This window comes from Cricetulus griseus, chromosome 6, assembly GCF_003668045.3.
Source record: "Cricetulus griseus strain 17A/GY chromosome 6, alternate assembly CriGri-PICRH-1.0, whole genome shotgun sequence".
Classification (NCBI taxonomy): domain Eukaryota; kingdom Metazoa; phylum Chordata; class Mammalia; order Rodentia; family Cricetidae; genus Cricetulus; species Cricetulus griseus.
The window spans coordinates 154,508,836-154,524,903 of NC_048599.1; the positions used below are offsets into that span (position 1 = coordinate 154,508,836).

A 16,068-nucleotide genomic window follows, 5' to 3' on the forward strand; every position below is an offset into this window, starting at 1 on the left:
ATGAAATGAGCTGGAGAGACAGCTTAGTGGCTAAGAGCACGTGTTGCATTCATAGAGGACCTGAGGTCAGCTCTCAGCGCCCACATCAGACAGCTCGGCAGCTGCATCTCTACTCTTTGTAGCACTGCACTCATGTGCAGACCCCCCACACACTTAAAAATAAAACATTTTAAAGACTTATTTATTTCATGTGCATTGGTGTTTTGCTTGCATTTATGTCTGTGTGAGGGTGTTGGATCCCCTGGAACTGGAGTTACAGATGATTCTGAGCTGCCATGTGGGTGCTGGGGATTGAAACTAGGTCGTCTGGAAGAGCAGCCAGTGCTCTTAACTGCTGAGCCATCTCTGCAGCCTCCCCCTAGGGGGAAAAAAATTAATGTGAAAGGAACACAGACAACTCCAGGCTCAGAAGATTTCTTCTACGTTTCCTTGTCAGGACTGAAGCTGACATCATACACAGTGCCTCAGCTTACTGCACATAACAAAGGACCAGGACCGTGTTGTGATTCCAGCAACTAGAGACTACTGCAGTTTTTTATTTAGACCAATCAGGTGCCTTAGGCAGGCAAAGTAACACATTGTTAAACAAATGCAGCATAAATAAATTCAACACATCTTTACACAGCTAAAGTAATATTTTACAACAGTAGATAGTTGGATATATGTATGCATGTATTGTATATATCAGTTACTGCCCTTGCCACTAGTCTCTTTACAGTGTACTAAACTTCCCTTTGAATTCTAAAGCAAGTTGGAATAAAATTGGATGTGCACTCAATATATAGACTGTTTCCCTAAGCAAGAGTTCAGGAACTATTTGCACGGCATGTACATTGTATGAGGTGTCACCAGCCCTCCAGAGTAGTATAAAAAAATCGATACAAGGGCTGGGGCATGGTGGTGAACAACTTGTAGTCCCAGCTCAAAGAGGCAGAGGCAGAGGCAGGTGGATCTCTGTGAGTTTGAGGCCAGCCTGGTCTACACAGTAAATTCCAAACCAGCCAGTGCTACACAGTGAGACTGTCTCAAAAAACAAACAAACAACAACAACGAAGTTCACGTGCATGGATGAACTACCGCACGAATGTGGGGGTCAGAAGGCATCTTATAGGGTTCGTTCTTGTCTTCCACCTGGGTTCCAGGGAACAAAATCAGGTTAGCAGAGAGTCACAAGAGCTTTTACTCACTGCTATTTCACTGGTCCTTTGTATTTGAGACATAGTTTTGCTATGAATCCCATGCTGGCTTCAAATTACCTATCCTCCTGTCTCAAGTTGTTTGAGTGCTAGGATTAGGAACATTATATACCACCATGCTCAGTTCCATTATACCTTTTAATTGTGTGTGTGTGTGTGTGTGTGTGTGTGTGTGTGTGTGTGTGTGTGTTGGCCACAGGAAGCCACAGCACTTGCATGGAAGTGGATAAGCTGCAGCAGTGTGTCCAGGACACAGACATTTGCAGCACACATCTTTAGCATTGCTGGCCATCTCACTGCACCCTCTCCCATTTGTTTCATATTTTTGAAAACTTTAAAACATGACAGAAAAAATTTCATTAGCAGTTTCTACAGGCCTGTATGGTATATGACAGCTGAGGCCAGACATAGCTGGACTAACTGCAGGAGGATCTCAAGTTCCAGGTCATCCTTGGCTACACAGTGAAGTCAGGACATAAAAGGACAAATATGTCCTTCTCTGTCAACCATTGCCTCTTCTCTCTGGACCTTGACACAAGAAGATCAAAGGCCTATTTCCTCCCCAGGTATGTGCAATGGTGATGTTCCCTCATAGACAGACTCTTTGGCAACACAATCATCAACATGACATTTTGCTTATCTTGTGACTCAGCAAACTCCTGTGTTCATTTCTCTCAGTCAAATTTGATTTTGTCACAAGGTTTGGTAGCAGCTGCCCATGCTTTCTTCTGCCAACTTACTCTTTTCCCCTCTGTAAATAATTTGATCCAGGTCATGGTAGAGCACACCTTTAGTCCCAGTACTCCGAAGGCAGAGGCAGGCTGGAGTTTGAGGCCAGCCTGGTCTACAAAGTGAGTTCCAGGATAGCCAGGGCTACACAGAGAAACCCTGTCTCGAAAAAAAAAAAAAACAAAAAGAAGAAAATTGAGGAGCAGATACCTTGAAACTGTGTATCAGGAAGCATATGAAATCTGTGGGTTATTTCTGGATTTATGTATACGCGCCACCAACGCCCGGCCAGGTGAAGAGAATTTACACACTGTTGTGGAATATTAATTTAGCTCTGGAAAGGTGTGTTGCATTTGTTTATGCTGCAGTTGTTTAATGATGTAAAGATGTGCTGCTTTGCCTGCCTAAGGCATCTGATTAGTCTAAATAAAAAGCTGAATATACATTAGCTAAGCAGTAGAGGGATAGGCAGAGAGAATAAATAGGAGGAGGAATTTAGGCTCCAGAGAATGAGGGAGAAAGAGGCAGCCAGGCAACTGCCAGACAGACAAACTCAGAGTAGGACATACAGAATGAAAGAAAGATAAACGGTCTGGAGGAAAAAAGTAAATTTAAGTTATAATATGAGCTAGTGGGACAAGCATAAGATAAAGCTGAACATTCATAACTAGTAATAATTCTCTGTGTCATGATTTGGGAGCTGGTTGGTGGCCCAAAGTCAAGCCTGTTACAATACATATATGACATATTAATATATATGTATGTACACTGGTATTACTTTTCTGATACCAAAAGCAACCTAAGGAAGAAAGGGTTTCTTTCGGCTTACCATTCCAGAAGGATAGAACACATCATGGCAGGGAAGACAGCAGGAACAGGACAGGGACTGGTGACATTTCCTCCACACACTGGACAGAGAGAGGGGGGAGGGGGAGGGGGAAGGGGAGAGGGAGGGAGAGAGAGAACAGGAAGTAGGTGGGTTTATAAACAGTGCCGGCTTCCAGGGACATACAGAAATGCTCTACTTCCTAATGGCTCACGTAATCTCCCTAAACAACACTATCAACCGGGGACCAAGTGAGCAAACACACGATCCTATGGGGAACGTTTCTCATTCAAACATCACAACAGTTTTGTTTGTTTGTTTGAAGAGGCAGCTTCTCTGTGTATTCTTGGCTGTCCTGGAACTCATGCTATAGACCAGGTAGGCCTGGAACTCACAGAGATCTGCCTCCTACTGCTTCCCAAGTGCTGGGATTAAAGGCATGGGCCACTACCACCCCCGTCTATTACAGCATTTATATGGGTTGTTTTTGTTGTGCCCAAATTCTGAACCCCAGAATCACCAGGAGACCCATTCTGATGCAAAAGCAAAGAGTCCTTTATTGTTTAAAGAGTTAACTGTATTAACTTGGTTCCTCAGTCTGACACAGCAGGTGGGGTGTGGGGAATTTATTGGGGGTAGAGCAAGAGGAATGTCTAGGGGGTCTGCAACAGTCTCAGGATTGGTACACTTCCAGGCTTGGACAACCTGTCCTGAGTTGATTGGTCAACTGGTTGCCATGGCCTTTAGGCCCGCCCAGGGTGGTTACTATGCTCTGCATGTCACCTCCAGAGTCCGCCAGCTAACTTCTGATTGGTTCCTTGCCACATGGAGGTATCTGGCTTCCTAGTGAATAGAAGGACCTGCAAACACATGTTGCTGAGTCAGAGGCCTACATCTTGCTAGGTCTTTTCTGCAGCCTGTCATGGCTACTAAAGCAGGGGCTTGGGTAAGGGTCTGTCCTTTCAGTTTTTATTTTGTGTTTGCTGGAATTGGAAATCAAGACCTTAAATAATCTAGACAAACTCCCTATCACTGAGCCGCTCACTTGGGGTGGGTATTCTACGTGAGAGTTCTACTTCTGAGCTACACCTCCAGTCCAGATATAAATCTGTGAACAAATATGCACTCTAATTTATAGGCAGAAATGCATATTTAGACCACACTTCCAAAAGTTGTCAGTGTGTCAGATAGGCAAAGATTTCAGAGTCTGATAACATGCCTCTTGTGGAAACGTGTGCGCAGGTTGTGGGTTAGACTCTAAACTGATAGGATTTTATAGAGGCGCATTTGACATCATGCTGAATGTTAACTTAACCTTTGTCCCAGCCATCCCACTCAGGAGATTTGCTTCCTTTATTATTATTATTATTATTATTATTATTATTATTACTATTACTATTATTATTATTATTATTATTATTATTATTATTATTATTATTTGGTTTTTTGAGACAGGGCTTCCCTACACAGCCTTGGTTGTCGTGGAGCTCACTCTGTAGACCAGGCTGGCCTTGAACTCACAGAGATCTACCTGCCTCTGCCTCCTGAGTGCTGGCATTGCAGGCATGTGCCAACACCACCCAGCCATAGTAAATATTTTAAAATTTATTCACTATAGCATTTTGTGGCAGAACAAGAGACGGAAATAGACCAGCTTGAATAAAAAGAAACAGTTGCATCCAATTATGACTTGTGTAACTGAATAAATCAATATTAAGGATGGGTCCTGGACACACAAGTAAGAGGAAACAAATACAAATGGTGTGTGACTTGCCCTGACTAATTGGTTCCTTCTTTCCTTGCTTGGTCTTGATATGGTTGCCCAGGCTGACCTCCAACTCCTGATCCTTTTGCCCCAGGCTCCAGGCAGCTTGCTCTGATATGTTAATGAACCAGCCACAAAGGCAGTTCTAATATGAACCAAAGCCTTGTACTGAAAGGAATGTTTGTGTGAATAAGCATATTCAAAAGACAAATCTGTGTAGACCTCCTGATTGCCCAGTGCCTCCCAGACCAGGCTCGGTCACCAGGCCCTGAAGACCTTGCAGAGTTTTGAGGGTTCAGGAATCTAAGACAGAAGTGTAGTAGATTCCAAGTCTGGTGAGGGCTGCTTAGCTCACAGCGGTAAATCCTGTCCTCGCATGGTAGGACGGGTAAAGGGGCTCTCCACAGCTTCTTTTGGCCTGAGGGTACAGTTTAGTTGCTAGAGTGCTCATCTATCATGCTTGGAGCTGTCGCTATAGAAACCAGGCAAGGTGGGATGCACACCTGTAGTTAATCCCAGCATTTGCAAATTGGACACAGGAAACTCTGGGATGTAAGGCCACTCTCAGCTGCGTAGCAAATTTCAGGTTAGCCTGGGCTGTATGAGTCCCTGTTTCAAACAAACAAACAAAAAAGGCAGGCTAGAGGGACAAGTGGTGGACAGTACTTGCTGCTCTCACCAGGGCGTGCGAGTCTAGTTCCCAGCACCAACATCTAGTGGCTCACAATCACCTATAACTCTGTCTTTAGGGAATTGACACCCTTTTCTGGCCTCAGAGCCACCTGTACACATGTGCACACTGTGAGTTCCAGGCCAGCCTGGTCTCGGGAGCGAGTGCAGGATAGGCTCCAAAGCTACACAGAGAAACCCTGTCTCGAAAAACCAAAAAAAAAAAAAAAAAAAAAATGTGCACATAACCACATAGACACACACATACATAAATAAAAATAAAACACATCAGCCAGGCATTGGTGGTGCAGGACTTCAATCCCAGCACTTGGGAAGCAGACGTAGGCGGATCTCTGTGAGTTTGAGGCCAGTCTGGTCTACAGAGCAAGTTCCAGGATACGCTCCAAAGGAATATAGAGAAACCCTGTCTCGAAAAACCAAAATAAAATAAAATAAAATAAAATACATCTTTCATAGAAGTTTAAAACATACACAGGACTAGAGATAAGGCTCAGTGGAAAAAGGTGCTTGCTGCCAAGACTAACAACCTGAATTTGATCATCAGGATTCATGGTAGAAGGAGAGAACTGATCCCCCCCCCCCAGTTGTTATCTGACCTTTACATGCACACTGTGAAACACTTGTCTCGCCTTTCCTGGGCTGGTTCTGAACTTACACAGCTGGGGATGGTCTTGAACTCCTTGTCCTCTTGCCTTGGCCTTGCTTGCCAGGAGCCACTAGCTCAGGGAGTGCTGAGGACACTCAGTGCACTCTAGATGAGCACCCCATGGGCTGAACCACACTTCCAGCCAAGTCGCTTCACTTGATTATACTTACAATGTTCAAATATTTGAGGAAAATAAAAATTGTGATTTTTTTTTTTTTTTTTTTTTTTTTTTTTTTTTTTTTTTTGGTGCTTGTTTGGTTTTGGAGACCGTTTCTCTGTATTGCTTTGGAGGTTGTCCTGGAACTCGCTCTGTAGACCAGGCTGGCCTCGAACTCACAGAGATCCACCTGCCTCTGCCTTCCAAGTGCTGGGATTAAAGGCGTGAGCCACCAATGCCCAGCCAAAAATTGTGGAATTCTTGGCTTACTATTTTTAGTTGTGGAAGCTTGGTGGTGGACTGTTGACAAGGAAAGTTAATTCTTTAAAAATTAATTGATCATTAACAAAAACCCAAATAGACATGGCTTTTTCTGGTCTATACACAAAACACTAGTCAGACGTAAGTTTCACCACAATCTTTCTAATAAATGGTGTTGGGAAAACTGGCCCAAAATTTACAGGAAAAGGAATGAGGAGTCGGCACACTGCCAACAAAGTTTCAGTTTTCCAAAACGGCTAAATTCTTGCCTTCGGTGGTGACACTGACACGGGTCTGTAATCTTCACTCTGTAAAGCTTAGACGCTGGGACAGGAGCACTGCTGTGAGATCAAGGCAAGCTTCCGCCATTTGACACGACTCTGACTCTAATGACAAAAGTGAAAAAGATGAAAAGGTTTGAAGATGGAATGTATACCATGTTTGGGGCTCACACTGTAACCCCCAGCACTCAGGAGGCTAAGACAGGATTGTGAGTTACTGGCAGCCTGAGCCATACACTGAGAATCTGTCTCAAAACCAAATAAATAAAAACAAAGGGTTAGATTACACAACAATGTGGATTTACTTACTACTTCTAACCGTACACTTAGGGCTAATTTAGAAAGTTTTATGTGAAGTGTTTGGTGTTTTCCTGTTTTTTTGTTTGTTTGTTTTGTTTTGCTATTTGGCTCTTCCTTCCTTCCTTTCCTTCCTTCCTTCCTTCCTTCCTTCCTTCCTTCCTTCCTTCCTTCCTTCCTTCCTTCTCCCTCTCTCCCTCCCTCCCTCTCTCCTTTTCTTTCTTTCTTTTATACTATGTAGCCCTAGCTGACCTGGAATTCACTTTGTAGACTCAGTTGGCCTCAAACTAACAGAGATCCAACTGTCTCTACCTCCTGAATGCTGGGATTAAAATCATGCATCACCATGCTCAGGTATATGAAGTATATTTAATCACAACTTCAAGAAAATTTGCTGGGATAGAGTTTAATAGTTCTCTGATATAAAGAGCTGGGCAGACTGGGTGAGGGTGAGGGCGAGCTCTCACTGTACTGTAGCTCCTCAGTGCACCAGGCAGTATGTGCCTCACGGCTGACCGGTCACTACTATTTCATGCCATTGTTATATGAGCTCAGTCAATACTGCTACAGATGGCCCAAGTCTTACTTACTTACTCTCACTTACTCAAGAGGCTGAGGCAGGAGGATCACACTCTCTAGGCCAGCATGGGCAACTTAGTGAGATTCTGTCTCAAAAGAAAATGCAAAATGGAAAGCTGAGGTGTGACAGAACAGTAGAGCCCCCGCCTAGAATCTCCCAGTGAGGGGCTGAGGGCTTGTCCCAGTGTTAGAGCCTCCGCCTAGTCTCCTCAGTGAGGGGCTGGGGAAGTAGTAATGCCTTGCCTAGCAAGAATAAGCCCAAGATTCCATCTTCAGTGATGGAAACAAAAAAGGGATGTGTCCCTTCAAAAACATGCATTAGGGCTGGAGAGATGGCTCAGAGGTTAAGAGCACCAACTGCTCTTCCAGAGGTCCTGAGTTCAATTCCCAGCAACCACATGGTGGCTCACAACCATCGGTTATGCGACCTGGTGCCCTCTTCTGGTGTGCAGATATACATGGAAGCAGAATGTTGTATACATAATAAATAAATTAAATCTTAAAAAATGCATTAATTTCCTAGTCTCAGCTACTGTGGATGTGACTTTACCTAGAAATAGAGATTGGCTCTGGTTGTGCATACTATTAATCCCAGCACTAGGGAAGCAGAGGCATGTCAATCAGTGTGGTTTTGAAGCCAGCCCTGTCTATATAGTGAGTTACAAGCTAGTCAGGGCTACATAGTGAGACCCTGTCTCAAAACAACAACAACAACAAAAACCCAAACCAAAACAAAAAAGCCATCACAGGCCCTAAAATGAGGTTTTAAGAAAAGTACTTTGGGTCCACTGAGATGGCTCTGCTGGCAAAGGCGCGTAGTGCCGAGCTTGGTGCCTGAGTTAGAACCACCAGATCCACACAGTAAAGAAGAGAACCGACTCTGCTCTGGCTGTCCTGGAACTCGCTCTGTAGACCAGGCTGGCCTTCTCTGCCTCCCAAGTGCTGGGACTAAAGGCGTGGGCCACCACACCTGGCGAGAACTGACTCTTGAAAGTTGTCCTCTGACCCATAACACACATGCTGTGGCACCCGCCCCCCATGGAAATACTGTAAAAACACAGAGTATTATCAAAATCTATCTCTCTCGTGAGACTGTGGGGTGGCAATGTCCTACAAAGCAACAACAACAAACCAAAGTCCCCCATGCTGAGGTGGTTTTGATGAACAGTTCTGAACCGTTACCACAGGCTTTGGTGCCAGGAATGCTGGGAAATGGTACCCAGTGTGGGGTGGCACCTTGAGGGTCTCACAGTCAAAGAAACCCAAGAAACACATTTCACTTCTCAAACACACATTTTTCTTTCAGACTCTTTATTGTCCCAAGTAAGAAAGATTTTAAAATAAATAGATAAATACCCACAATAAATAAGAAGAAACCCCCAAAAAATACATTCCCCAGAGTCAGGAAGATTCAGGAAGCATAGCTGGGGCTTCGGCCCTGCAAAGGTCCCACCATGCTCAGTGGGTCAGAGGAGCCCACATCTGGAGGTTCTGGGGCCAGGAACCCTGGTAGCTCCTGGGGCTGGTGGAGCAGTCCTGGCACTGGCAGGAAGCGCACAGGTCCCCAGGATGCTGGGGCCTGGTTTGGAGAGTCCCTCTGGGGCAGGCGCAGGGGCAGGCCATGGACTTCAGATTGGTACACATTGTATCCATCCTCAAGCAAGAGCTCCCTGAAACTGCAGGCCTCAGGATCAAAGTGAGGCTGGGGGCAAAGGAAAGAGTCAGAGACCCACAGTACATTTCCAAGATCCAGACCTGGACCCACTCTGCTTACCCCTGGGATCCAACCCAGCCCTCTCTATCTGCAGACTAGCAGGGTCAGGCCCACGTTCCTCCCTCAGCTTTTCTGTGTTTAGGTTGGCAGCCTGTCCACCATCTCCAGTCATGTCTCTTATCGGTCATGGGTACCAGAATGTCCCACGGTCAGAAGAACCTGTGGGAGCTCACATGGTCACATACAAGGTTACAGTCCTGACACCTAGCCTCTCCAAGGACTAGTCTGCCCTTCACATACATCAGGACTCAAGCCAGTGGTGACCTGCCTGGGCCTCAGTTTTCTCCTCTTGCAAACACAGACAACAGGACCACAACCAAGAGAGAATGCACTAAACACACACCCTGCTTTTAAGCATGGGGCCTCTGAGGATGGACCACAGAAAGGGACTCACCGATCCATACAGGGTTCCGTCTGGTTGTTGGCAAAGAAACCTGGAGGCCTTGACACCCAGGATTTGGATGACCCCTGGCTTCAAGGCTTTGAGCTCCAGGAGACCTGTGGGGGCAAAACAAAGACACTCAGGTTTTGTCTACACCTGGGAGGACCCAGGACCCTAGTCCTCTCACCACACTCACTTTCTGGGCTGCGGTGTGTGGTCCCTATCACCGTGCCATCCTGCCTAATCTCCAGGTGGACTTCAGTTTCCTGGTTGTCATCTGTGTAGAGGTGCCTGTGCCGGACTTGACCCCCAAACTGGAGGAGGGGGCTGGAGTCAGGGATGGGGTGTGCCTGGGAGACCCCCAGCAGGAAGATAGGCAGCAGAGGGACCCACAGTCCCGGGACCCCAACTCCAGATTTCATCCAGTCCATCAATAATGTGCTTCTCTAGGAAAAGTCCCTAGCAAGCACGGGGCTGAGGAGTGGTTGTCTGGAGCTGGCTTCTGACTTGGGTGTCTCAGCAGAGCAGATCCAGGTGCAGAATGGGGCTCAGGCAACATGAATGTCTGTGTCTCCTGATGAATCCCCAGCTGACAAGACACTAAGGCTGTCTGGTGATCGAAGCAGTACCAGAATTTATACCCAGACAGGCCCGCCCACGTGCCCTCCCCACTCCTGACGCGTGATATTTGACACACTTGGCAGAAACCTGAATTCCACCGTGGCCAGGGCAGCTTGGACGGATGATGCAACGGGGGTGGGGTGGGGGGTGGGGGTGAGGGGTCTTTTCAATAGGGGTCTGAAGGAAAGGGCTAGGCATGGACCCTGGTCTGAGGGAGGAGGCTGGGGTCTGGCTCCTGGGTCTGAGGAAGGAAGGCTGGGGTCTGCCTTCCGGGTACCAAGAAGGAACCACGGGCCTCAGACTTTCTGTGTAAGCAGCTGAGCTGTGTAGTCCACCCTCTTTGAACTTCAAGGTTCAAGAGACGTTGGGGTCTGAGACTTTCTTTCGTCGGCGGGAAAGCGGCATCAGCCTTGTGAAAGAGGAGTCTGCAGGTGGACGGCTCCCAGCTCATCTGCTGCCCTCACTGATGCAATCCTGGCACTTCTTTCACCAGAGACTGTCCTGCACTGGTGCTCCCCAGACACCCTGGGGGATGGGTAGGATCATCCTGCTCCTTCCCACTGAGCCAGGCTCCGTGAGGGCGAAGAGCTGGATGAGTTCTTGCAGTCAAAGGCATGCTGGGGCAAATTCCTGGGTTAGGAGGAGGAAGCCTGAGCAGGACCCTTGGGACTGAGGGAGTCTAAGGGAGGAGGTTGGACAATAGACCTTTAGGTCTGGGGCGGGCCTGGGCCTTGGTAGCCTGGAGAAATGATCTAATCTTGGGCCAGCCAAGTGGAATTCCTGAGTCTTTGTAGGGTGTTAACGCTCAGGTAAGGGCGAGGCTGTGGGGCGGCCGACGCTGGACAATCATAGACTCAGGACACAGGAGAGCTAAGGCCTTTGTCCCCAGCCACACCAGCAGGCTGCCCAGAAAGAACATTAGACAACTCTTTCCACATCTTCCTGGTCAGAAAAACTTTCCTGCTCTATCTGACAGTCTAGAAAGTAACAGCTGGACCCCAGAATTTAGGATAGCTCCAAAGAGGAATTTGGGGCAGTGACTGTGTGATGTGTACTACAGGCAGAGGCTCGTGCCTGGGCTGTGGCAGCTGGCAAACAGGTTCTCCATCCTCCTGGGAGGGTGCAGCTGGCGGGGTTGGAGGAGGGGGTGGTGTCCAGACCTTGCTCCACTGGGGCGTGGCTACTCCCAGAGCATCCAGGTAAGGGGAGCAGGCGCTAAGTCCCGGCACCGGAGAAGGAAACGTGCATGGGACCTGAGCTCCCGGGTTCAGCCTTGCAGCGGGGGTCCATGCAAAGAATGCGGCAAATTCTGGGGACCAACTGGGCTGCCCATCGTGGCGTCAGTGATCCGAGAGAAAGGGACAAGGGGCGCGGCGGCAATCCACCTTGGAGGCGGACAGAACGTGGTGCCTCTTTCACCTAACACTAGGGTGAGGCGCTAGGTAGGATGCGGCTCCGCCTCCTGCTACCTGCCCGGCCCGAAGGGCGGAGGCTGCGCACCTTGGAACCGGGCCTTTCTCTCTTTCTCCCTCCGGGTCTCCAAGACCTCAGCCTTCTCAGTCAGTCGTAGGAAGGAACCCTGGAGGGAAGGGCTGCGGAGCCGGGGCTCCTGACCTCCACGCCTGGCCGATGAAGGCTCTATTTTGTGATTGGAAGCTCAGACTAAAAGAATCCGTTTATACCACCTGCAAGGAACTCAGGTTAGTCGGCGGCACCAGCATGCCAGACCCCCAGGGATGAAGAGGGTATCTAGCCCACTCTAACCGTATCCCGGTCGTTCTCAAAACCTGGAATCCAATCCCAACCTCTCCCCATAAGAATCCCTTCCCTCCTGCCACAGCGAGTTTCCTGAACTCAGGAAACTAAACCAGTTAATAGAAAGTTCCAAGGTCCACAGACTCCTCCGGAGATGCTTGCAGAGGGCTTCTCAGCTATGTAGCTGCCTTGGATTCACCCAAGCTTTTGTGTTCACCAAGCCGGGCAGACTTGGTTTCTTTAATATGTGGGATAAACAGATGTCTCACAGGGAAAGTTCCTGTCTCACAGGGAAAGTTACACAACACCCAGGGACTTGCTTTTACAGTTCTAAAGTTCTCCTCCTTACCTGGGCTTCCCCTGGTCCCCAGCTACTGCCTGCGGAGGTAGAAAGTGCCCCTACATACAGGTGCACCTGAAAGGCAGTTGGGATGTGAGGTTCCCAGCAGGCTCTGAGCTTCCTGTCTCATTTGCATGTCTCCTGACCCCATCCCTAGAGATTCAAATCTTTACAACGCTGGATTTAGGTTCTCAGCTTCTGACTGAGGAGATGCTCACTGCAGCTCCCAGAGCTGGAGGAGTCCCAGACTCTGGGGCTCACACCATGTGCCTTCTAATCCATCTTTTCCCCTACAGCCATGTGGACCCCCAGCCGGAGACAGCTCTGCCTGGCCTTCCTGCTGGTCTGTGTGCTCTCCACTGGCTCCTTCTTTTTCCACCTGTATGGAGGAAACTTCTTTGGAAATGAGCTAACTCTCTCTATCCTGTGTCCAGACTACCACCTGCTTAAGTCCCCAGTGGCCATGGTATGCCTGCCCCACCCATTGCAGACTTTCAATGCCTCCCCTTCCTGTCCCAGACAGTCATCCTCACTCTCTGGGACTTGGACCATCACTCCGGCAGGCAGGTTCGGTAACCAGATGGGGCAGTATGCCACATTGCTGGCCTTGGCTCAGCTCAATGGCCGCCCAGCTTTCATTCAGCCTGAGATGCATGCCACCCTGGCCCCTGTGTTCCGCATCTCCCTGCCCGTGCTGGACCCTGAGGTGGACAGCCTCACACCTTGGCAGCATTTAGTGCTACATGACTGGATGTCAGAGGAGTACTCGCACCTGCAGGACCCCTTTCTCAAGCTGTCCGGTTTCCCTTGCTCTTGGACCTTTTTCCACCATCTCCGGGAACAGATCCGCAAGGAGTTCACCCTGCATGACCACCTTCGAGAAGGTGCCCAGCACCTGCTGAGTGGGCTCCGTCTAGGCCCCTGGAGCATCCGCCCTCACACTTTTGTGGGTGTCCATGTGCGTCGTGGAGACTACCTCGAGGTGATGCCCAATCGCTGGAAGGGTGTGGTGGGTGACCGAGTTTACCTCCAGCAAGCCATGGACTGGTTCCGGGCTCGACACAAAGACCCCATCTTTGTGGTCACCAGCAATGGCATGGAATGGTGTATGGAGAATATCGACACATCCCATGGTGATGTGGTCTTCGCTGGCAATGGACAGGAGAGCACACCAGGGAAAGACTTTGCACTGCTCACCCAGTGTAACCACACCATCATGACCATTGGCACCTTTGGCTTCTGGGCTGCCTACTTAGCTGGTGGAGACACTGTATACCTTGCCAACTTCACCCTGCCAGATTCAGAGTTTCTGAAGATCTTCAGGCCTAAGGCTGCCTTCCTGCCCGAGTGGGTGGGCATTAACGCAGACCTGTCCCCACTTCAGGCTCAGGTTGACCCTTGGGAATCAGATGGTCTTTTAAGATTGGTCTGAACCCTCTAGAGTCAGCCATCCATATCTCTAGAGGCCTGTGGCTTTGGAATGTGTCTGTGGTAGTCCAGGGGCTGGTGGGCACTCATTTCCGGACATTGAGATGAGGGGCTTTCTGGAAATGCTGGAATGTTCTACTGATAGTCCACCAGAACATCATTGTCTGATGGCTGAGGAAGTCCAGGTTAGCCCTGTGAGCCACAGTCCTCTTCTCACCCAGATCACCCTCTTAGAACTTCTGGATTATATGAGTGAAGAAATCCCTGACTCACCAGCAGGCCTCCTAGGTGCCTGGAGTCATTCTAGGGGACTTGGTGGCTGTTTCTGAGAGCCTGGTCCAGTGCCTTCGAGCACCTGCAGCACCCTGCCAACACTCTAGGTAGTGAAGAACTTACTGAAGGTGCATGCAACTGTGAAATGCCAGCTTCGCGTTAGAGAGATGGCAACAACTTGAGCAGATCTGAATCCTGGCCATCTCCTTGGCCCCAGAGAAACCACAAAGACTTTTACTTAGGGTGGGGAGAGTAAATGGGCTAAGATGTGGGAGACACAAGAGAAAGAGCCACTGCTGAGGGGCTGCACTTACAGGAGTGGTTCCTAAAAATCCAGGGACTTAAAAAAAAAAAAAAAGAGCCAAAAACTTAAAGAAATAGATTAGTCCTGAATTTAAGATCAAAGAGGTTTCTTCTCTGATGCTATAGGGGACCTGGGCTCTGCTTTCCGGAAGTGGCCAGGTCTACAGAAAACAAGGGCGTGTCCCTGGGCTCACAAAGGTACTGAATCCAGCTTTGAGAAGGTGTTCCAGACCCCGGAACCCAGCTCAAGGCCCTGCAGGACCACAGGCTCAGATCAAGGAGAATGGATGTTTGACTGAGCTGTCAGATAGATATCCTTGATGCTTTTCCTCAGATAGCATTTAATCTAATCGAATTCTCAGGGAGTTTCTGGGTACCTTTTCCCAGCTCAGCTTTTACAGGCTGGAGAGAAGGAGCTGTGAATTAAAGGGCCACATCGGCAATCAATCCATGTATTTGAAGTTTTTGGAGCTGACTGTGTACTGCATGTGTGAATGTGGAGCAACACAGTGGAGGGGAGTGTGTGTGTGTGTGTGTGTGTCTACTGGGGACATTCATGACTCATGGATACTGTACATACTCAGATCTGGCAACCCTTGCTGCTAGGTTTGTGGTCCATTTTCCCTTAGTACCTGTCTCTGGAAACTTCGGTATTGGCCACCAGACCTATCTTGTGTTTTGTTTTATTTTGAGACAGTCTCTGTAGCCCAGGCTGGCCTAGAAAGCACTATGTAGACCAGGCTGGCTGGGAATTCGTGGCTTTCTTCCCGCTTCAGCCTCTCAAGCGCCAGGACTACACGTGTGGGTACCATGCTTGGATCCAGGCCTCTCCTCATAAGAGAAGAGTATCACTGTTTAGCTACCTTTCCCATGCTGTGGGACTGGTCATAGGGAAAGAGCGAAGCTCCAGTGCCTTCTGGGAGTTGTAGTCCCATTTAAGAGTAGCCACTTACCGCATCTTCTTATCTGATGCCAAGGTTTCTAGCCAGCCAGAGGGCGTCCGGCCGAAACTTGGGGGCGCGGGGGGGCAATGAACAGAACAGGTTAGCGACTTCCATTCCGTAGGTGCTGGGAAAGTTCTACGAAAGGGATGCCACCCTGTGACGTCACGGAGGGACGGGCGGGGCCTGCTTTGTTGCAGTCCAATCAAGCTTAGAGTTGGATTCTGGGCGGGGCCAAAGACAGTCCTAAGAAATATTTCTAAGGGAATTAGGAATTAGGGTCCCCCATGTGGGATGTGGCCCAAGTGTTTTGTGAAGAGGGGGCGACCGGTTACTCTCGGAGCCAGTAGAAAAACCCTAAATTCTTCTCCCCAGTCTTCCAAGGAAAACTTAATCTTAGTCGTGAGAAAGTATCTGGGCGAAGCATTAGTGCTTGAGGGCACGAAGTTGAAGAGCGGCTGTTAAAGAGGTATTGGGGGCCTGAGAGGAGAGTGTCCTGAAAGTTAGGGAGAGTGGACAGGTACTCCAGAAACCGGGGGATGGCTTTGGAGGCATGTTGAAGTTTTTGTAGGACCTTCAGGTTAAAGGATTTAGGATATTTTTTATTCTGAAGACCTTTTTAGTTTGATAGTTTGCAAGTTGGCTATTTATTAGACAAATTATTTACTTATTTAATTAATTAATTGGTTTGGAGACAGTGTCTCAAATAGACCACGGTGGTCTTGACTTCCTCGGTGCCAATGCCCCGGCTTTTGATGGTTTATCTAGTTTTGACTATTGACTATCTAGTTTGCTGTGCCACGGGGTTTTCAGGACTTGAGCAT

At 48.5% G+C, this 16,068-nt stretch overlaps 2 protein-coding genes across 2 annotated transcripts; one reads left to right on the forward strand and one right to left on the reverse strand.

Annotated features, from left to right (window-relative positions):
- Positions 1–8,684: 8,684 nt before the first annotated feature.
- Positions 8,685–11,990, reverse strand: Fgf21 (fibroblast growth factor 21). Its single transcript, XM_027420504.2, has 3 exons — positions 9,780–11,990; positions 9,596–9,699; positions 8,685–9,129 (listed from the first exon to the last, which is right to left on the reverse strand). The coding sequence occupies exons 1-3, from the start codon at positions 10,012–10,014 to the stop codon at positions 8,839–8,841; spliced, it is 630 nt and encodes a 209-aa protein (XP_027276305.1). The 5' UTR covers positions 10,015–11,990; the 3' UTR covers positions 8,685–8,838.
- Positions 11,991–12,597: 607 nt separating this feature from the next.
- Fut1 (fucosyltransferase 1 (H blood group)) lies at positions 12,598–14,739 on the forward strand. The gene has a single exon (XM_035446627.1). The coding sequence runs from the start codon at positions 12,598–12,600 to the stop codon at positions 13,729–13,731; it is 1,134 nt and encodes a 377-aa protein (XP_035302518.1). The 3' UTR covers positions 13,732–14,739.
- The last annotated feature ends 1,329 nt before the right edge of the window (positions 14,740–16,068 follow it).